The sequence below is a fragment of the Aulonocara sp. 'chitande type north' Nkhata Bay genome, linkage group LG3 (assembly GCF_057382095.1).
Source record: "Aulonocara sp. 'chitande type north' Nkhata Bay isolate Kocher_YH1m ecotype deep benthic linkage group LG3, A_spYH_male_GT1.1, whole genome shotgun sequence".
Lineage (NCBI taxonomy): Eukaryota > Metazoa > Chordata > Actinopteri > Cichliformes > Cichlidae > Aulonocara > Aulonocara sp. 'chitande type north' Nkhata Bay.
This window is the reverse complement of record NC_141346.1, coordinates 38,453,587-38,476,318: the sequence shown is the minus strand read 5'-3', so window position 1 is coordinate 38,476,318 and position 22,732 is coordinate 38,453,587. Positions and strand designations below refer to the sequence as shown.

At 40.0% G+C, this 22,732-nt stretch overlaps 2 protein-coding genes across 2 annotated transcripts; one reads left to right on the top strand and one right to left on the bottom strand.

Moving 5' to 3' along the window:
• Window positions 1-3,731: 3,731 nt before the first annotated feature.
• On the bottom strand, window positions 3,732-6,727 carry LOC147335580 (thioredoxin-like). Its single transcript, XM_086279887.1, has 5 exons — window positions 6,509-6,727; window positions 5,613-5,717; window positions 5,073-5,138; window positions 4,580-4,645; window positions 3,732-4,059 (listed from the first exon to the last, which is right to left on the bottom strand). Exons 1-5 carry the CDS (start codon window positions 6,530-6,532, stop codon window positions 3,997-3,999), a joined length of 324 nt encoding a protein of 107 aa, XP_086136013.1. The 5' UTR covers window positions 6,533-6,727; the 3' UTR covers window positions 3,732-3,996.
• Window positions 6,728-11,479: 4,752 nt separating this feature from the next.
• On the top strand, window positions 11,480-21,852 carry LOC147335579 (prostaglandin reductase 1-like). The gene is made up of 9 exons (XM_086279871.1): window positions 11,480-11,548; window positions 12,989-13,115; window positions 13,215-13,260; window positions 13,349-13,408; window positions 17,494-17,661; window positions 18,015-18,288; window positions 18,419-18,524; window positions 20,498-20,616; window positions 20,718-21,852. Exons 2-9 carry the CDS (start codon window positions 13,010-13,012, stop codon window positions 20,826-20,828), a joined length of 990 nt encoding a protein of 329 aa, XP_086135997.1. The 5' UTR covers window positions 11,480-11,548; window positions 12,989-13,009; the 3' UTR covers window positions 20,829-21,852.
• Window positions 21,853-22,732: the final 880 nt, after the last annotated feature.

Sequence of the window (22,732 nt, the reverse complement as noted above, 5' to 3'; positions counted from 1 at the left end):
GGGCACGCTACCAATAAGGTTAAAGACCCAAATCCAGCTTTCTTTGTTGCTTTACAGATGTTTTTCCCCAAAATTTAAAAACAATATCACTTTAAACCTCTGAGTTCCTCACAGTCTCAGTGTGAGGAACTCAGAGGTTTAAAGTGTAAACCATCATTTCTACATATAGATGCAAACTAATAAGTTCACGTGAGACATTTGTAGATTGATCATAATACTTGTATCTTTTCTATCTTTATATACATTTTTTCCCTCATTGAAAATAAAAAGTTGTTTTTACTCTGCATCACTCTGCAGGAAAACAACATAAAATAAGCATTCGTCAACCGAGTGTTGTGATTTCAGGCTGTGTGTTCACGTCAGTACTTCACTAGTACTGCAGGCTAAACTCACATAATGTATACATGTTTCTGCGTCTTGGTCATCAAATATTCCTCTCCCTTTTTGTCACAGAGAGACTCCACTCACACCTGCCAGGGAGACCGAACAGCCAGTGTGTGTTGTTAAGTTTGTGCACAGACAAGGAGACAGACGTGTTTGAGATAATGTTGGATATTTAACCATAATGCTCTTTCAGCAATTTCTTTTTCACTGAGTCTACTGACACAACGATATCTGGCCAAAAACAACTGCCTGTTGTCATAAATATGGATTAAAATAACACTTAAAGGTCAAAATCTGAGGAGCGATGTAAACCCCTCTACAGTTCAGCTGTAAACAAACTCAGGTTCCTTTTACTTTAATAGTCATTTGCAAGGTTTAGGACCACACCCCTTTCTCACACCCACCAGGTCGGGGTGTGTCGGAAATATTTTTAATAACACGGTTACTTCATTGTCCTGCGGGGCTCCTCCCTAAGTGCAAACTGAGCAAGCAACGGGTGCCTAACCTGCAGATTTGCATGTCACGTCTGTGCCATTGTGCAGCTGCTTGGCCCATAGTCGCTCAAAGGAGGCGTGTGCATCAAACACATCTTATGTCACATCCCTGTGGTTTTTCTGCTTTGTCAGTGGTCAGTGGCCGCATCAGTAAGGTGCTTGAACTCAACGTGAACACCAGGCATCCTCTGATGTTTCAGTGTGACGACAGCTACACCCTGGTGGGAGCTCCACTTTCCCCACCTGCCAACATGAGGAAAATAAACTCTTGTGCAGCAGCTTGTCTACATTCTCAAAAATCCCTTTTACAACAGGAAGACAAACACACCCTCAAAACTCTTTGCATCATTATTGAGTTCCTTAATCAGTTTCACAACACTTGCCGTGACAAGAAGTCACCCACTCAGCTGCTCTTAATCTGCAGTCTGAGTTTGGTGAAATGTGCTGGTTTTTGAGTTGTATCAGGAGTGACCTGCATCTTAGAGCCGAGAAGCATTACCACATACGGTACAGATAAGGATATGTTTTAATGCTATATCTCTGAAACATATCAGTGATGCAAACCAGAGCTGCAAGTAACTTGTACTGTAAGTCACTGAATAGTTAAATGATGTCAAAAGGATTGATTGTTCTCCATCTTCTGATTCTGGTTTCAAGTAGCAATAATCTATATTAACTTGCTGTTCAAAATCCAAGTTACACAAGGACAAGAAAAATGAAGCACACAGGCCTTTTAAACCTCGGGGTAAAAGCAGACGACAAAATTTGGGGTATAAAAACCAGCACAGAGCAGTGGAAGAAAGATCTCGCTATACTTACTTACTAAGATTTTGGGTGAATTGATACCTGTGTGTTTCAGGTAGTCAACGTAAAAGGAAGTTCCACCAACTCTTATTTTTCTCTGTATCATGAACTGTGTGAATACTTTCTGTAGACTGGATCCAGGAACAACCTCACCATTAAACAAGAAAAACAACTTCCAATGACACAGCAGTTTCACATACCTGAGTAACAGCCTGAGGTGCATTTATCTCATTGTTTTGTTAACTAGGCAAAAATACTCCAAACGATATTATTTTAAGACATTTTGTTAAAATATTTGTTATATGTTAAAACATCTGGTATTTAAAAAATCAGCTATGCAAGACTTTAGTAGTTTTATTCAGGGTTTAAGAACCTGATTCTTTACTCTTTATTCTGACTCCCACCAGTTTTATGCGAGTCATTCTAAAAATAGTTTACTGCTATACATAAAATAAAGAAAAGGGTTAAAAGGGTTAAAAATCAATAGAAAGGTCACATTTGAAAGAAAAACATGAAGACAATTATATCAGCCTGAAATCAGGTTCCTGTTGATCACATTTATTTTATAATAAGATGAGATGTTGCATTTATCAGACTAACACAGAGGACTTCAGAGCTGCTCTTTAAATTATTACCAAATGGACAAATACGTGTTTATCTGTCTGTCTGGTGCATGTTGGACTCGTTCTTATCTGTACACAAGTACAGATACTTATGCAGAAGTCAAAACACGGATTGGGCTCCACACTGAGTCCCTGTGTGCAGTCTGAAACTCAAATGACCGTTCAGATGTTTTACATATGAGATATTAAAATCTTAGGCTGGATCCAGGCAAAGTTTCCCTGAACAGAGGTTGTGTTTGTGCTCTTTCCTGCCTCCCTGCACACACTGTTGCTGTCCTGATGTGTTTGTGCTGACTTTGTTTGTGTGTGTGAGGTTAAATGGCCCAAAGCTGCTGCAGACCTTGTTCTCAAGACTCATGTTTTCCTATTTCACTGCATTTCTGTTGAGTATCTTCATCACTGTATAGCTGCACGTCTGATTGTGTAAGACACACTTAGAGTAGAGACTATCTGTGTGTTACACAAAGCATTTCTCAAATCTTAATTTGATATTTATTGTGTGTGTGCAGGTGTGTCTGTGTGTGTCCTCTTCTTCACTTGTGTTCAAACAAAGGCTCACTGACACAAAACAAAAGCCGGTTTTAACCACTGGTTTCATTGGCATTGTACCAGTACCTAATCAAAAACCGGTTCATGCATTTGAAAAAAGACATAAATGCTGGTGTTCGAAAGCACAGTAACAACAACCTGTTGGTGTAAAGTGGGAATAAGTGAGTTCGGTGGCTGTAGGAGGGTCTAACACAAGAACTTCTCACTTGCAGTTCTCAGATGTTGCCCAACTTCCTATGCAAATTGCCCAAACCTTTGCTGCAAAATGCTACGTGGCATCCGGTTGTTTGCTGGTTTTCACACTGCTCCATGGTGCGCTGGTGAAAAAGACTGAAAGATAAATTTAATGAGTAAGAGTAAGGCTGATCAGCTGGATTGTCATGAAGTTCTGTGCAGATGTTTTCCACAGTAACTGCTCTGGAAATGTTTTCATTGGTGGTGGCCGTTATTCAGCCAATCTCAGCTGCTGTGCTCCCTCGACAGGTCACCAATCTATGACAGGGCTGTGGAAATCATGTATGCAGTATAATCATCAGTCTCAGCTCCAGTCCATTTAGGGTTGATTCGCATGCTAACATGCATGTATACAAATGCACATGCAAAATGAGGTGCTATGTTTAAAGAAATTATTGTAAAAATTCAGTCAAAGCATTTGACATGAGATGAAAAGAGATTGTGACGCTTGAAGTTTGTGTACAATCGTTTTGGTTGCAGTTTTTAAACAGAACTTAAATGTGTTTTTCAGCTCTGAGGACTTTTTGTGAAATGAAGCTGTACTTGTACAACGCGTCAAAGCTGCTGCTGTGATGGCCCATTGCACATGTGTAAACTACTCTCCCATTTTTATTGATGCATAAAATACCATCAAGTCTCTTGATTTGATGTAATCCATTTATTGTATGTACTTTGTTGAACACAAAACATACAAAGCAGTTTGGGATCAAAGTCAAACTTTCAGAAAAACAAAGTTAAAAGTTATCAGCATCATATTTTGTTAAGACAGGAAAGCTATGTCAATATTAAAGGATATGTAGATATATTATTGCCTGTGAAAGATAGACTTCATTCTCATGAATCATGTACAGATCGTAATGTGAGGCATTTTTATTTTTTGCAACATGGCCGTGTGTTGACTGGACTTCTTATCTCAGCTCTTTTACTTTTTTAAGTAGTGTAGCTTCATCAGCTCCGGAGAACTCGTGGAGCTGAAAGACAAGGATAGAGGGTTAAAAATGTCATAAAAAGCCCCAAAACTAAACATAATTTTCCATTTATCTTAGATAAAATGTAAAATAGGAGACAATAAGCTTCACACAACCTAAACCCTTATTTATGAGAGATATTTAACTCAATTTGTTTAATCCTGAGACCACTGAGTGAAGGTCTGGCTTCGATCACAGGCGCCTCCTCAAGCTGGTGTTTAATGTCGCGAGCTCGCCTCTATTTGTCAGAAAGGTTCATTGCTTTGTTGTCGTTAGAAAATATTAAGTGACTCATGTATGACGTGCCTTTAGAGCATTACTGTGCAAGATTAGGAAGGAATCCTTCAAGCAACATAAGATTTGAGGCCTTTCTCCGGCAGGTGAATGCCAAACACTATATTAAAGATCACTTCTATGTGTCACTTGAAAACAATTTTGAGCACGAGGCTCAATGTGTCCAAAAATCTATTACACGCCAAACATCTGCACCAAGCTGACAGGTACACGTAGCATTTTGACTTACCTTTTGGCCATTCTTGTAAAACTGGAACGTGGGCATGGATCTGATTCCACAGGATGAGGACACATCCTGAAAGAGAAGCAAATACATCAGATGAGCTCACTGGGTCATCAAGATCTCTCTTGTCTACAGATGGTTATGACCAACTGTAGCTGTAGATGTGGCGAGAGGCCAATTAAGAAGAAGCCATTAAGCATAGCGTGACTAAGACGGGCTTCTTCAGCTACCCAAGATCATACTCTCCAACACTTCAGTGTTGCCTCTTTCCCACAGCACAGGAATTAATCTTTATGCAATTTATTTGATTCTTCCTGCACTCTCATTTGTCGTGTGATGTTCCATAAAATGCTGCAAAAACCACAAACATGTTTGACAGCAATTTTTACAACTGTACAGACATGTCGAGGATCTCTGCGCTAGCACAGGCCTGGCAGCAGCTGAAGTAATCCAACTGCTTCTGCGGGCTCATCAGGAATTAAGTCAAACTCAGACTTACATGGGCAGCATTCACGTCCACCTTCAGGAAAATCACGTTGGCATTTTCAGGCGCCGCAGCCATTTTCTGCAGGAGAGAAGATCAGTGAGTCAACATGCAAACTTGTGCAGTTCATCTGCTGCCACGTCACACTTATGAAGGATCAAAAGGGGAAACATCTAAAATAAAAGTCTGAATTTGTTCTCTTGTGCCATAAAAGTTGTGGGTTGTTTTTCATCTTAATAGTAATTTCTTAATGTGTCAAATCTAACTTATAGTTGAAAAAAAATTCACAACGTAACTTATTGAAGAAATGCCATCTTTAGCATTGCTGAGGTTATTGGCGCAAAGGGGTCAAAATGATGCTAAGAGTGGGGACAGTCGACTCTGGGACTAGAGCATCAGTACCATAGTGTCTCCTCTGGCTCATGAGCCATCCCAATATACAGGTTATTGTAATGTGTGAGGGACAGAAATAAAGAGATTCTCATCAATTGTGGAAGCACAGATCGACATGCAGATGCAAGAGTTCGGAGTCGTTTTAGTTTTGACAGCATGTACCTCATACACTGGGGCAATCCTTTGGCAGGGGCCACACCAAGTGGCTGTGAAGTCCACCACCACCAGCTTGTTTCCAGCTTCCTTCAGGATGTTATTGAACTCTACCTGGAGAGAAATCAAAAACCAACAACATAGTTTGAAATAGATTTGAATCTTATAATTAACCTGACAACAAAAAATAGAGGTCAGTGTTTCACATTAAAATACAGATTGTTACAGCGTTGTTGTCCACTTTTCACTGATCGCTGCCTGCGGCTGTATTTACGCACAGAGGATTTCAGCCCAACGCTTCCTCCAGAAAGATTTCGCTTTCAGTTTGCCTAACTTGAGCTTTAGTATGACACGTCTACACTGCTCGTTAAGATTTACACCAAACCTAACGGGATATACCAGAGGTTCCCCATGCTCAAAAAAGCCTTTAGAGACTGCATGTAAGTGTTTGCTTAAAATTTACGCAGATCAGTACGAGCTCATTTTACCCCCAAAAGTAGTTTTCTGCGTCTTCATGGTGCATTTTTTTTCTCTTCGTCACAGAAATTGATGTTGATGCTGATCTTCTTGAGGTTTCTCCACTGTTCCTCAAGTCTAAATGTTTCCACGCTCAGTTTCCCCTTTCACAAAATGAAAATTTCAGATGTGGTGGTCGTTTGAGGCTATGAACTCATTTGAAATGACGTTTATTTCCACACAAATGCAATACAATCAACCCATAACTACAATTAGCTTTGGAAAGCTTGTTTAAGGTGCGTTTCTCTAAAAATCTACGTACATACCCAAAACTGTTTTTACGCTTGTGGCACAGCTGCTCCGCTATAAAACCATAGTGCGAAAAACATCCATTAATGTGTTACAAACGGACAGAGGCACAAAAAGAAGAGCAAACAAGACACACTTACCAGATTCTTCACTTGACGAACCATGATTACTGTTGACGAATGTTTCCAAGACACAACAACAAACCTCCAAGTTTGGAAATGACCTGCGGTCAGCACACGCCCCACGCTTTTAAACACTCTGCGTAAAGTTAGCCATCAGCAGTCGAAGCGGAAGTCTCTGCATTTGGTTTACACAATAAAAATTTTTAATGAGCTGAACCGTAAATACATTGATTTTTTTTTATACCGCCTTTCTACTCAGCCGAGAACTCCAAGCGCTTTCTGCAGGTCATTCAGCCAGTTTCACACACACACACTCATACACTCTTATGAGACCAGGACTCATAGAAACGAGGTGTAGGAACACAGACTCTCCTGGAGTCATCCACTGACAGAGACCGTCAGCAGCCTGTGTAACCATGGAGCTGACCCTCACCACAGCTTTCTGATAAAAGGCTGAAACTCGTAGAAAATGTTAACAGTGTTTGCGCTCTTATATCTGGAGCACTTCAACCCCCTCGACCAGGCAGGTCCTTAAAAGCAGCAGATATAATTATTTTATTCACATCAGATTCATGTCTAAAATAACTGTGCACCTCCGCAGCGCGTAGAGATCTCCAGCAGTGCAACATCTCCCTCTAGTGGAAAATATGTTAATACACAAGAATCTGTTGTTCACGGTACTGGTGAGACACTCACACATTTAAATCATTGAATTTCGGGGTTCCAATCACTTTCATGGCCACAGGGGTATAAAATCGAGCACATAGGCTTGCAGACTGCTTCTACAAACATTTGTGAAGGAATGAGTCGCTCTCAGGAGCTCAGTGATAGGATGTCACCTGTGCAACAAGTTCAGCAGTGAAATTTCCTCTGTTGCTGTAGAAATAGCCTACAGGTTGTGTAGAAGTTCATGGAAAAACAGCTCCATCGAGCTGATGACTTTAGGGGCTCAATCACTAGTTTCAGGTTCCACTCAAGGGTTCAACATCCCCACCTGGGATTTGACAGACGGGGACTTGCATAATCATTTGCAACTGCCAGCAGCATTAGCTTTATTTTATTTGTGATCAGTTGCTGATTCTGAGGTTTCATCCCTTTTGTGGGTTTAAACAGCCACATTCTACAGATGGTAAACCAACCATCATGGCTGCTTGCTCACCAATGGCAAGTATAAATCTAGCGTAAAGACAAAGTTTGGCAAGTGTTACTAAAGAAGGTCATCAGGTGAAATTCATAACTCCAAGAAGCATGTCCTGTTACTGAACAGCCATACTGAAAAAAATCTGAGCGCTTATCTGAATTAACTTTACGTTCAATCATCAACAACTGTGAGACCAGAATATGAAGATGCATGATGGGATGGCAGCCTCTTCCTTTGTTTTTGTTAGTCCACTGGGTTTTTTGGCTGATTACATAAAGCAGAGGAGAACTGCTCAAAATCAGAGCGTTCACCCACAAGTTTTCCAGCATTTTCCAGCTAGTTTTTCTGAACTCTGATTTATGCTTCTCTGGTGAATCTATGTAGAGCCTTAACATGTACCCTATGCGAGTGGCCACTGCTGTCCACATCCATCTCTCTCACCTAACAGCACTGCCATCCTTGCTCACAGCTTGGTTACATCCTTCTTCACAAGTCCATACAGGAACTTCAGTTGGTCCAGAGCTCTGCTGCTCCCATCATCACCAGAACTTCTTCAATTTGTTAATCACACCTGTCTTTTAGCAGCTTCGTTGTTTTCCAGTTAATTCAAGCTCCATAGTACCTTTCTGTACTGCTGTATGTCATTCATACTCCCAGGTCTTCTTCTTCTCACAGTCTCACCGACCCTTCCCCATTTTGGCTGCCATGAGGTCTAACGCCTTCAGCTGCTCTACTCTTCGCTTCTGGATTCTCCCCCACAAGTGAAATATTGTTGATTTCTTTTTGACTCGATAGGTCTTTTTTTTTTTTTTTTAAATTCTTATTGTTTTTTTAGGCTCCCTGAAAAGTACAGGAAAACCCCATCCAGGCTATGGCTACTGAAGGAAACGGTTTCCAAGGCCTAATCCGTGGATCGACTTCCTTCGAGGCGTGGACGTCTATCAGCAGAGAATGTACCTTCACCTATCAGCAGAGAATGTCCCTTAGTCTGTAACACAGTCAAATATATTCTCAAGTAATATTCAAGCATGCCATTCAGCGTGTTAGTACGAGCTCGGGAGCAGCTTGGGAGAACAAGAAAACAGAGACTGCTTCAGATTGTCTTCCCAAAGTGACTCAACTTTATTCACAAGTACAACAGTTTATATAGAGGGTAAAATTCATGAGACAGCAGATTTATCAGTTTAAACCAGTACAGACCAAGATAAGGCAGCGTCTTCCTGCCCTTGGGTGAAGAAGCATCCTTTGTGTAGTTTATTAGTTCAGCTACAATTGTGATTATCTCAGCGACATATTTTCAAGGCACAAAACGAAGAGTTCTTACATTAGTGAAATCTGAAACAAACCATTTGGCCTTCAACAGGCGTCTAAAAGATTAAGAAACTAATGTAGCTGAGGGAGTGATCTCTGTGGTATTTCAACCTTGTACCAGCCTGTGATTCTCACACATCAATTCTTGGGTCAAAGAGAAAAATAACTAAAACAAAGGGGCCTTATTGAATGACAGAGTTTTCCTGTATAATGTCACTATAAAACAATATCCAGTAAATGCTACCATGGTACTAAAATACCTAACAGCTACCAGATCCAAACTGCATAGAAACTTTGTTTTTCCTGATATTTGCTGAACTGTTTGAGATGTTGAGCCAAGGAAAGTCTTACTCTGTTTATTCTTGCTCACTGCGGCTTTATTGACATCTGTAGAATGAGGATGAGAAGGAAACTGGTAGTGAAAAATGTGCACACTCAAAGACTCTCTGTGTTATCAGCGTGAAGGCACTTCAGGTTTCAGCACATGAAAGGTGATCTCACTTCACTCGAGTATTTGGCAGGGCCTGATTTGGCTAATGATCAGCTCGAGGCTTTATAACAGTAATAGCAAAGTCATCATAATTTAAATCAGCATGACAGAGTTCCTCTTTCATACCTCTACGCCGTTTTGTTTTTTACTGTAAAATGAAGCAAATGCTTTCTAATTAACAGCAGATGAAAACCATGCCATGTTTCAGTACACAACAGACTCACATGACAACAAATAAAAGGCGTTTGTGTGTGTTGGTGTGTTGTTGACTTGACTTCCAATCATCAAATCTATTTCCTTCATGTAGATTTGACTGAACGGCCTGTTGAGACCAGCAGTATGTTATAGATGATTCTTAATATGTTTCAATGTAGTTTTATCAGGAGTGTTAATTATTATGAAAATAATTCAGTATAAGTTTTCTCTTCTCAACTCATGTATGGGTCGACACTGAATACTGCTTCCAGCAGCACGTCTGCAAAAATAAAAACATTTGAAGTGCTCTGGGTTTCGTTTTCGACAAAAACTGAAGAGAGTGCATTCCTATTAAAGCCTTAAGTAAAGAGAAAATACACACTCATCTTACCTCCATCTTTGGGCTCAGGGAGCTCCTCCACCTTCAGCCCAAAGTTGCTTTTCTTTGAGAAGTTGTCAAAGTGCTGAGTCATGACCCACGACTTTCCTTGAGTCATGATGATTTGTTTTTATGACAGCTGTAAATAAATGTTGCCTTTCACTGTTATCAACCTCATAGTAACAGATATGAAAGTGGTGAGTCATCCAATGCTGTGCAAAAAAACTGAAGCTAAATATTTATTAAATGTTTATTTGTGGTGTTCATGAACACATGATCCTGATGTCACCTGTTAAATTATAGCTATATACTTTTACTCTGATTCTACAGGTTCCCTTTAGGTTGCAGGTTCAATATAAGAACAGTAATTCAAAAGTAAAGCTGATATAACTAAAATGTTCACAAATCAAGAGATCCATATCAAAATTGCCACAGATGTGTGTTTGATAAAGCTTAATTAAGATTTACATGTAAATTCACTCTAATTATTTTCTAAAGCATTGGTTGTTTTACTTGGTATAGTTTTACATTTTATTTGTAATTTTTTATGTTCTTTATAAATTTTTAATCACTATTTTGTCATTATTATGTAATAATGTCACAGTCGGTGTCACTCACGGGGATCATTTTGTGTGGTAGAAATGTCATATGGCACATTCAGCGCCCCCTTTGAGCCTGATAAGGCAAAGAAAGCCTGGCTGTGCTGCACTTCCTTAGTAATACACTTATCTGGGCTATGTGTGCATTCATGTGTTATATCAAACAGTACATTTGATTAGCAGCACATGGCTGCTGCTTACTCTTATTATTCCTACGGAAGCAGAAAGGATGTACTTAGTCTTTTATTATAGTTGTTGTTAATTAAATAATGAAATGGCTTGATATGTGTTGTTGCTTATTCAAGTCTGTATGTAAGTAATGACCTTATAACAATCTAATGATTTTTTATTATGTGCTAATGCATGAAACCTGAACAAGGGTGTATTTTCTTTATATGATGACAGTATAAAAAATGGATTTACTACTCCTGGAAGTCATGCAAAGCTTCATTAGGACACCATCATCTCTTTGCAGGCATTACGAGATGCAAAATAAGGCCACGCTAACATGGGTTTCACATATTCAACATGGGTAACAAAACAAATTTACATTTAGAAAACTTTTATCTACAGATATTAAAACTTTACATGAAATATCTTGAGGTTTGATTACAAGCTTGCCTTTTTCTAACTGAAGTATTTAATCTCAAAAATCAAAGATAGACATTTTTCAAAGTTCAACGTGTTATTATCCAAAGTAAATCAACAAATGTTTCGCCTTTCTTACCCGGCTGGGTAACAAACTATACAGCATATTAAAGCACATGTCTTTATCTTTGTTGGCCAGGTGCTGTTAGATAGTGTACAATATTTTCAGCCAATCATATCCAGCAATAAAAGCTTGTGTCCCGCCCTTTCTCCTCATAACTGTTCACATTCCTGCCTCTCCTCACTTCCACCCACTCCACAGCTTCCAGCATTTCTCTGTGAAGAAAGGCGAGCGGTAAGTCACACAGAGGAGAGAGAGCTGTTTGTTTCTGAACTGCATCAAGTGTGATTTTACTGGAGGAGGTAACTCTGAGGCTGAGCAGCAAACATCAGCAGGGGGTCGGTGTTATCCCTTTAAAGCCTTTGCATAAAGTGTTATCTTGCTACTGACCATAAAATATGAGATACTCCACTACAGTGGTAGTTGTGTATGAACAGTTAGATTGTATTTGTCACGGGCGAGGTCGCCTCGAAAGAGAAAGGACTCAAATGCTTGGCGCAGAACAGCACATAGAAAGTTTCAGTGACAACGTTTATTTTCTCAGCAAGTGCACACAGTCAGAAAACTGAAACGTGAGTTTAACAAGTACTAGAAGCAACACCTAAACCTAAGGGGTTTATGCAGCCTGAGCTAAGTAAACAATCTGGTCGCTCGTCAGTGAAACTGCTGTTCCGAGGATTGGGCTGAAGGGAGAGTCAAACTGGTTGGCTGGGTCCGGGGAAAGGGTCAGAGTCACTGAAATTAGAGTACAGACATTCAGGTATGGTTCGGGCAAGCTGTTTGTTCTGAATTTTCCTTTGCACTGCTTACTTGCTGTGGGTGGTCAGTAGTGGCGTGGAGGGGTGAGTGGTCTGGGTGAGTGGTCCGAAATCTGAAATCCCTGGCGTTGAGGCAGGGAGGCAGGCAGGTGCATGGGGCGAGAAACCCGTGAGACTGTCAGGAGGTCCAGATGGGTGTTCTACAGAGGAGATTCGTGTCTGGCAACTTGGTGCATGGCTATGAAAGAGAGATACAGAATGAGACAAGATAGTTTGCAAGTCGTGTACAAAATCACAGCGGTGGCCTGCACTAACTAGGGTTAGCCGACAATCCAGCCTTATGAGTCCTTGGCTTAGTTACCCACAGGTGCGAGCAATAAGCAGAACACAGTGGCTCCTCCCAGGGGTGGAGATGCCGGCTCGGAGGGAGAAACACTGGCACCCACCCAGACCATGACAGTATTGTGTTTCAATGTGTTTAGAGGTTCACTGATATTCTCATAAAGTCTGAAAAACAGAATCACTGAACTTGATTCTATGTGAATACTTGTATGTAAGCCAGTACTTTTATAGTAATAGTTTTACTCTGATCACTCAAATGACTTGTGTGTAAATATGTAAATGTGTGTGTGTTTGAGCACGATGAGGATTTCTGCATTTCGTTGGAATTGTTCTTTTAATCACAGCTTGGAAACTGAGCCTAAGGGCAGCCTACGCTGTCATTGTTACACTTTATAGTTAACCGATGATGTCATGAAAAATTAAAATGATTTGTGCTGTTTGATGCTCACCACAGCTAAACGTCACAGAGTGAACGTCACACTTCAGGTTTTATTCAGCTCTATTTTGCACAGCGCTGGATGACTCAGCACTTTCATGTCTGTTGATAACAGTGACGGGCAATATTTCTTTACAGCGGCCATAAAAAAGAAGAATCATGGTGAAAGCTAAGTCATGGGTAATGACTCAGCACTTTGACGGCTTCCCAAAGAAAAGTGACTTTGGGCTGAAGGTGGAGGAGCTCCCTGAGCCCAAAGATGGAGGTACGTCTTTCTTCTTTCTCTCTACAGGAGAGCACCTTCTTCAGTTTTTGTCAAACATTAAGCATCGAGCACTTTAAATGAGTTTAGTTTTGTTTGCAGAGGTGCTGTTGGAAGCTGTGTTTCTCAGTGTCGACCCGTACATGAGGTGATCAGAGAGCAGCGTCACTCATTACTGAATTACTTTAATGCTCCTGATATAAATGCATATTGTAACACACCGCTGGTCTCAACAGGTCGTTCAGCAAAACCCACATGAAGGAGGGAGATGTGATGATCGGAGGTCAGGTGGCCAAGTAAGAAACACAAACACACCTGCACACAGAAAACTTGCATGATGTGCTGACACAGAACGCAGTCCGTATATCTTTGATTCCCACTGCTATGCTCGGGGAGCAGATTAAATTGAAAGGTGGGGATTAATATAAAAAAGCACAAAGATCACACTCAGCAAACAAGATCAAGAGGGTTTAACCACAGTGATGTAAAAGGAAGAATGATAAATGGACTGGTCTTTATATAGCGCTTTTCTACTCTATCTGAGCACTCTATGCGCTTTACACAACTTATACATTCAGACCCATTCACACAAGAACTCTTTTTCTAAGTGCTTCCTATCTAACTTTCACACTCTGATGAAACATGAGTTTAGTATCTCGCTCAAGGATATTTGACATGCAGACTGGAGCAGACTGGGATCAAACCACCAACCTTCCAGTTAGTAGGTGACCTGCTCTACCACCCAAGCTACAGCCACCCTTTAATCACAAGGAGAAGGCTGTGGAAGCTGAATCTAAATAAATCAAAGCACCAGCGAATATTCTGGGTGAATAGCAGTAAGTTGTTCACTGTCAGTAAGATTGTTATTCAGGCCAGGATTCATTTTACAAACTGAGACATCAAAAAGACACACCTTTAAGTAAACTCTGTTTTTACTTCTACATACATTATTCATCACACTGACGCTCATGTATCTTCAAGACTTCGTTACCAAAAAAAAACTTGAAACAAAGACAGCACAGTTGAACAGTTTAATTTCAGCCAGCTGTGTTAGTAAAATGAGTTATCCCAGTGACAGCACAGACTATTTTGTTTTAATATTGTGTTGTTGTTTTCCTGTTTACTAGAAGGTTTTAAATTTTCTGTACTTTTAGGTGACAGGAGACATGTGGCCTGGTCAAAACACAGAGAGCTGCACTCTAAAAGATCTTTAAACATAGTAAACATACCTTGTGTGCCACAGACTGCTCCCAAACACGAGGGGACAAGTAATACCTCTAAAACACTTAAGTTGGCTTTATTAAACATTAGATCTCTAGCTGGGAAAACATTTTTAATTAATAATTTAATCACTGAGCACAGCCTTGATTTTATGTTTTTAACTGAAACTTGGTTGGACCAAAGTAACAGTGGAGCTGCTCTCATCGAGACGACCCCTCCTAACTACAGTTTTATCAGTGAGGTCAGGGCGAGCAGGAGAGGAGGAGGGGTTGCTGTCTTATTTAATGAATTATTTCAATGTAAGCAGCTATCTCCTGGAAGTTTTCAGTCTTTTGAATATGTGGCTTTACAGCTGAAGGCCCCATCCAAAGTTGTGTTTCTTAATGTTTACAGGCCTCCCAAACACTGCACAGACTTTTTTTAATGATCTCAGTGAACTGCTGTCTGTGATCTGTGTTGATTTTGACTGTGTAATTATTGCTGGGGATTTTAACATTCATGTGGACAACCCTCAGGACAAAGGGACTAAAGACCTGAGTAACACTCTGGGCAACTTTGGGCTGACTCAGCATGTAACAGAGGCCACACATAATAGAGGACACACTCTTGACCTACTGATCTCCAAAGGCCTGAGCATTTCAAAGGTTACTGTGTCTGATGTGGGCCTGTCTGATCATTACTGTGTTTTCTTTGAAAGTAAAATCTCAGCCCACACAAATATATCAACAACAGTGATCACAAAACGGTGTATAACTGAACACAGTAGTGCAATTTTTAACCAGGTCTTCCCATTAACACCTGACCTGTCCAGAGGGTCAGTCAATGAGCTCGTCAATAGCTTCAATGCTAACATGTTAAATGTAATGGACACTATTGCTCCCATTAAGGTGAAGGTTATCTCTGGAAGGAAGAAGTCTCCATGGAGAAACTCCACACTGGTGAAAAATGAAAAAAGAGAGTGTAGGAAAGCTGAGCGCAGATGGAGAAAAACAAACCTCCAGGTTCATTATGACATCTATAAAGAGAAACTTCACAATTATAATTTACAACTGAGGAATGCAAGGAGGTCCTACTTCTCTGACATCATCACTAAAAACAGCCATAATGCTCGGGTCTTATTTTCTACAGTTGACAGGCTAACAAACCCTCCTGTGTCAGTGGCAGCTGAACTTCATTCGACCATGGCCTGCAATGACTTTGCCAAATTCTTCACTGAAAAAATCCAAAAAATTAGACAAGCAATTGGTACATCAACAGCAGATCCAGGATATGTACTGTGTCCACCAAAAAACTGTTTAAACACCATGAAACAGTTTCAACCTATTAACAGCAAAGACCTGGAGGACATCTTAGGTCAACTGAACTCCTCCTCCTGCTGTTTAGATGTCCTGCCAACAAGTTTTTTCAAAAAGGTCTCAAAGACTTTAGAGTCAGACCTGTTACAGATCGTCAACTTTTCTTTATTATCAGGTGTGTTTCCAGAATCACTAAAAACTGCTGTAATCAAACCTATACTGAAAAAGGACAATCTTGACAAGACACAAATGAACAACTACAGGCCGATCTCAAATCTCCCGTTTTTAAGTAAGATCATTGAAAAAGCAGTTTCTCAACAGCTCAGTTACTTCTTAAAACAGAATAATTGCTACGATGCCTTCCAGTCAGGTTTTAGACAGAACCACAGCACTGAAACCGCTCTGACCAAAGTGTTTAATGACATATGTCTGAATACAGACAGTGGAAAAATGTCAGTCCTAGTTTTACTGGATCTCAGTGCAGCATTTGATACAGTTGACCACAACATATTACTCAAACGACTGGAGAACTGGACAGGTCTTTCAGGAACTGTACTAAACTGGTTCAAAACATACGTAGAAAACAGGAAATACTTTGTATCAATAGGTAACTTCACATCTGAGCAGACAAGTATCACATGTGGAGTTCCCCAAGGTTCCATCTTGGGACCCCTTCTGTTTAACATCTACATGCTCCCACTGGCACAGATTATAAACAACAACAAAATAAACTATCACAGCTATGCAGATGACACACAAATATATATCACAATGTCACCAGGAGACCGAGGCCCTGTACAGGCTCTTGGTAAATGCATTGAGGAAATCAGTGACTGGTTGTGCCACAATTTTCTCCAGGTAAACAAAAACAAAACTGAGGTAATAGTCTTTGGCGCCAAAGAAAAACGATTACAGGTCACCAGAGAACTTCAATCTATACATCTAAAAACCACAAACCAGGCGAGAAATTTGGGTGTAGTGATGGATGCAGACCTAAACTTAGAAAAACACATTAAGACAATAACAAAGTCAGCTTACTATCACCTCAAGAATATATCAAGGATAAAAGATCTGATGTCTCAACAGGACCTGGAAAAACTAGTCCATGCATTCATCTTTAGTAGGCTTGATTACTGTAACAGCATCTTTACAGGTCTACCTAAAAAATCAGTCAGACAACTACAGCTCATTCAGAACTCTGCTGCTCGAGTCCTCACTAAGACCAAAAAAGTGGACCACATCAGTCCAGCTCTGAGGTCCTTACACTGGCTGCCTGTCCGTCAGAGGATAGACTTTAAAGTTCTGATGCTGGTCTATAAAGCTCTGAATGGTTTAGGACCAAAATACATCAATGACCTCCTGACCCAGTATGAACCATCCAGATCCCTCAGGTCATCTGGATCCGGTCTTTTATCAGTTCCCAGAGTCAGAACCAGACACGGAGAAGCTGCATTCAGCTTTTATGCTCCTTATATCTGGAACAAACTCCCAGAAAGCCTCAGATCAGCTGAAACACTCAGTTTATTTAAATCCAGGTTGAAGACTCACCTGTTCTCAGCTGCATTTGAATAAAGCACCAAATCCACACTTTAAGCTTAAATTTCAAAACTTACATTTAACTACTGATTTTATCTACTGTTCTGATTTTATCTGTTTTGATTTTATATACTGTTGTTTGTTTGTTTGTTTGTTTGTTTGTTTGTTTGTTTGTTAATTAGTTAGTTAGTTTATTTGCTTGTTTTATTCAATTTTAAATCATGCTTTTTATTTGTTCTTGTTTCTAATGTCTCTGTAAAGCACTTTGAATCACCTTGTTGTTGAATTGTGCTATACAAATAAACTTGCCTTGCCTTGCCTTGCCTTAGAGTGATCCAGAGTAAAAATCCAGCGTTTCCTGTGGGAAGCCACGTTGTGAGTAACAGTGGGTGGAGAACCCACACGCTCAGTGATGGGACCGGCCTCACTCCCATCCTGCCTGAGTGGCCTAAAGATGTGTCCCTGTCTCTGGCTCTGGGTGCCATCGGGATGCCCGGGTAAGACAGATTTAAGTAACCTGCATAGATCATAGTCACTTTCTATTGGACGATAAATCGTGGCAGGATGTTCTGACTCTTCCAGCAGGTAGATCGATGTGAAGTTTTATCAGCTGAATCTTAAATGTAAACTAAACCATCTGAGACATTCATCTTAGTGTAAGACTTTATTTATAGGTGTTTGTAAGGTGTTTAAGAGGTCAGCTAAACGTGCTAATAGACAACAAGTGGCTAACTCCAGATGTTTTGCTGATGAGCTGAAGCAGAGTTTGTAAGCAGTGATCTTTGTGTATATAATTAATCTGGCAATCAAAGAGGCAACAGCTGGATTCACTGTTTCTGTCTCTCTGCAGGCTGACGGCTGTTTATGGGATAGAAGACGTGTTGGGTCTAAAGGAGGGTGAGACCCTGCTGGTGAACGCTGCAGCTGGAGCGGTGGGCTCCGTGGTGGGACAGATCGCCAAGATCAAGGGCTGTAAGGTGGTGGGCTCGGCAGGCTCTGATGCCAAAGTGGCTTACCTCAAAGAGCTGGGATTTGATGAGGTCTTCAACTACAAAACTGTGGGTTCCCTGGAGGAGGCTCTGAGGAAGGCTTCACCTGAAGGATACGACTGCTTCTTTGAAAACGTGAGCAGTGGTGGTGCAGTTTCAAGCTTGCATTTAATATTTAATCATTGCTCTACTCTTCTCTTGTATTCACACTGCATTCCTCACAGCACATTACAATGCATTAAGTGACACTGCTGCTTTGTTTTAGGTGGGAGGCCCTTCATCAGATGTCGTCCTGCAGCAGATGAAGAACTTCGGAAGAATAGCTGTGTGTGGAAGTATCTCCACCTACAATGACAGCCAACCCCAGACAGGTTTGTTACTGCTATAACTCCTGAAAGTTTTGTGCCTGCTATGGAACAACCAGGGTTGGTGCACAGACAGAAAAATAATAATACTTTGCATTATTGCAAATACCAATCAGATTTAATTAATAAACTTACAGACGGATTCACAGGAGATAACTGATTCAAGGTTAAGAAACTTACTTTAAACCCCATGAGGCACCAGTCTGGTATAAACACAGTCTTCTAAGGATTTACAGACGAATCCTAAGATTACAGCTTACAGCTCTTTTCCACAAATGCACCATTCTTGATGGCCCTGGCTTCCGTAGCGATTTTTCCACTAAAACAGCTATTTTTAAAATCTGCAATGAAATTTTGATGCATAGTGTTGGAGGTTATTATTATTCCGTTTTTTGATGCTGCACCTGACACCTCTGTCTTTCATACTGTACCATACCATCGTCATCATGCTTGACAGGCTGATATATTGGGTGGATGTATCTGGATCTGCTTCAGAGTGGTTCTTGTCACGTCTTTCTAAAAGATGTATTTTTGTGGCTTCTTTGAAGTTCATGTCCTCTTCCACCTCTCGGGTCTATGTGTGACATACGACCTTTATTGTTTATATCATCTCTGCTCCCTCTTTAACACGTTTTCAACACTTTTAGGGTGTTATGCTATGCAGATGACAGTCAGCTGTATATCTTCTCTAAGCTCCAAGATATTTCTGAGTTACAGATATAGAAAAAGTTCTTGGATGGTAGACAATTTCCTCCAATGTAATGAAGAGAAAACAGAAGTCCTTGTTTGTGTCCTTGATAGATTTATGCCTGAGGTAATGGAAGCTCTTGGTCCCCTTCAGGAACCTTGTTACAATTTGTTACTCAGCCTTTACTTTGGATGCTCATGTTAAATTTAACTCTTGAATGAATAAATAATGGATGAGGGCGTGCTGTCTGTGCATCGTTTAGGGTTCAAACTAAAAAAGCCGAAGCTTTTGCAACAGTTTCTCCCAGACTGTGGTTTAAATGGCATTTTTATGATATAGCATATTGTTATAATTTTCTTAAAGGTGTTTTATATGAAGTTTTACTCACACTTTGTGAGTCAGGTCTCTCCATCAGCTGCTCAGGTGGGGTCAGTGTACTTGGAACGACAGATGTCCAACAGCAATGTCCACACATCACTGATGTCCTTGGAAGTTTTCTCTCTGCCCCCCTCTCAGACATTTTTAAAGTCACTCATGGTAATGTCCAAGAATCAGATTGCATTTTTGGCTGTCCTTCCTCTGTGTCCATGCTAGTTCTGACCCACGATGCAACGGTTCTGCCTTCAGCTAAATTCTGGTCATGTGACCATTACACTGTACCTCAAACAAACTTTACAGAAAGGTGTATAGCTCATTTACACAGCCTTTAAAAAATTATAATTATATTTATTATATATAATTATAAAATATTATATAACAATATTTTATAATCACATATTTTAGACAATTTAAAAAAAAATCTCATTAAAATAATTTTAATCAATTTCAGCAAATAAATTAAATACACACAAATCTATGACAGAAACATATAAAATAAACCCCTTTTTAAACTGTCTCTGGCACACTTACAGTTCCCAGTCAACATTTAGCTTGATTCTTACTGGACAACTGGGATGTTCAAAGCTTTCATTACCAAACTGTATGAATTCGTTTGAATTACAGGTGTAAAGGTATGTAGATGGCATTAGACTGAAGTGGAACAGTGACCTTTCTGGAGCGGGCCTGGAACCCAAAGGCCCACAAATATCACTGTGAAGAACACAAAATGCATATAATACACCACCAACAACTTCTTCTGTATTCATGTATTTTTTCCACTAGAGGGAGAAGCTGCACTGCTAAAGATCCACAAGTGCTGTGGAGGCACACAGATGGTTATTGTAGACATGAACTGTAGTTTCTGTGAGTGAAAGATGGGTTAAATTTTTCTCTTGAACGACCTGTGTTTTAGGTCCGTATCCCTACTTCACCATGATCTTTAAGGAGCTGAAGATGGAGGGATTCTTGCAAAGTAGGTGGGAGCACAAGCACCCTGAGACCCTCAAGAGACTGTTAGCGTGGGTGAAAGAGGTTAGTGTGAGCCTTTCCTTTAAGTAAAGATGTAAACATCAGTTACCTGTGTTTCTGTTGTGATGTATTGTATTTGTGATCTGTGTATTGTGCATCCACAGGGCAAACTGCAGTGTCGGGAACACGTCACAAAAGGCTTTGATAACATGCCGGCTGCTTTTATGGGGATGCTGCAGGGAGAAAACATGGGCAAGGCCGTCGTCGCAGTCTGAAGAGTTCAATGCAAGAGAGCCAGTTACTAATAACTGCCATTATTACACAATCTATGAATTAATGAAGCAATAAACATAGAACAAAATAATTTCACATTAACATTTCAGCTCTTTGAGTAGTTTTGTAATCACAGAGTTTTGCCTGTGATTGATAGTTGTGAAATGGTTTGAATGGTTTAGGACCAAAATACATCAATGACCTCCTGACCCAGTATGAACCATCCAGATCCCTCAGGTCATCTGGATCCGGTCTTTTATCAGTTCCCAGAGTCAGAACCAGACACGGAGAAGCTGCATTCAGCTTTTATGCTCCTTATATCTGGAACAAACTCCCAGAAAGCCTCAGATCAGCTGAAACACTCAGTTTATTTAAATCCAGGTTGAAGACTCACCTGTTCTCAGCTGCATTTGAATAAAGCACCAAATCCACACTTTAAGCTTAAATTTCAAAACTTACATTTAACTACTGATTTTATCTACTGTTCTGATTTTATCTGTTTTGATTTTATATACTGTTGTTTGTTTGTTTGTTTGTTTGTTAATTAGTTAGTTAGTTTATTTGCTTGTTTTAATCAATTTTAAATCATGCTTTTTATTTGTTCTTGTTTCTAATGTCTCTGTAAAGCACTTTGAATCACCTTGTTGTTGAATTGTGCTATACAAATAAACTTGCCTTGCCTTGCCTTGCCTTGTGTCTTTTGTCATGTTGACAAATTGACATCTGGCAACATCAGCATCAGTTTGCTTAAGTTGTACGTTTTGGTGACTTACTTAACAACACGACCACCAATGAATAAAAGAAGAGATGATAATTCCAGACTCAGGGTTCTTATCCTGTCATTACAGCGAGTATCTGTGTGTGCAGCGCAGATCTGTTCTGCTGTATTAATGCCCTGCACTGAAAAAATGGGAATTGGGAGGCTTTTGAATTTGCACAAATGAATTTAGTTAATGCTACACAAGCCTTTTATGTTTCTCTTATTTACATGATTAAATAAAGTACTATTTACTTGATTATAAACAATACTGAGACTACTCATTTTTCTTGCATTGATTTAAAGTGACTAAATTAGAATACTAAAACCATTGTAATTGTGTTTGACCACAACCGGAAATGATGCAATATATTCAAAGACAACAACTAAATATGATTGGATAATAAGACCTAGAGTCTTATCCAATAAGACAACAACATAATTTAAGGAGAGCGCAATTGACCGCCAGATTCTGGAAGACTGTTCAGCCACATGCAACCTTTGGCACTAAGTCAGGCATACCGAGAAGGTAAGTAATTTAAATACATTTGTTTTAGTTGGGTACGTTTTCACAGAATTGTTGTAGTGCATGCTATATAAATAGTAGTCTGTAATGCATCTACATGTTGTTTTTACAGTGCTAGCTAAAGTTGTTATTAGCTTTGTGGCTAAAGCTGAAAAATAGTAACAAATTGCACATACCCGGTAGTCGGGGGAGAAAGCAGCTGTTGTCGGTCAGATATGGCATTTATGCATGTGACAGAGAGCACTGACGTTTTTTGATGGCTTAGCAAGTTAAAACGTCACTGAGAGAGCGCAATAGTGTTTGTGTTACTCGTGCTAGTTATGGCTACAGTGGCTAATTAGTCTGGCTGTAACCGTCAGAGTTTAAGAAGCTGGGAGCACAGTGCCATACCTTAATTCTTGCTGAGGACACACACTCAAGTTATAATAAGGATCCTGCCACCTTTGACGTGGGTTTAAGAACCTGTGCCCATAAATCATTTTTCCATTTAGTCATTATTTTAGGTGAAGTGTCACTTACTTGACTATTCTATTGGTCAAGCCCAAATAATACAGCAGATATCTACAAGGAGATACGTTTGTTCAACAGAGTATGTCTTATTAAGTGATGTATTGTGAATTTTC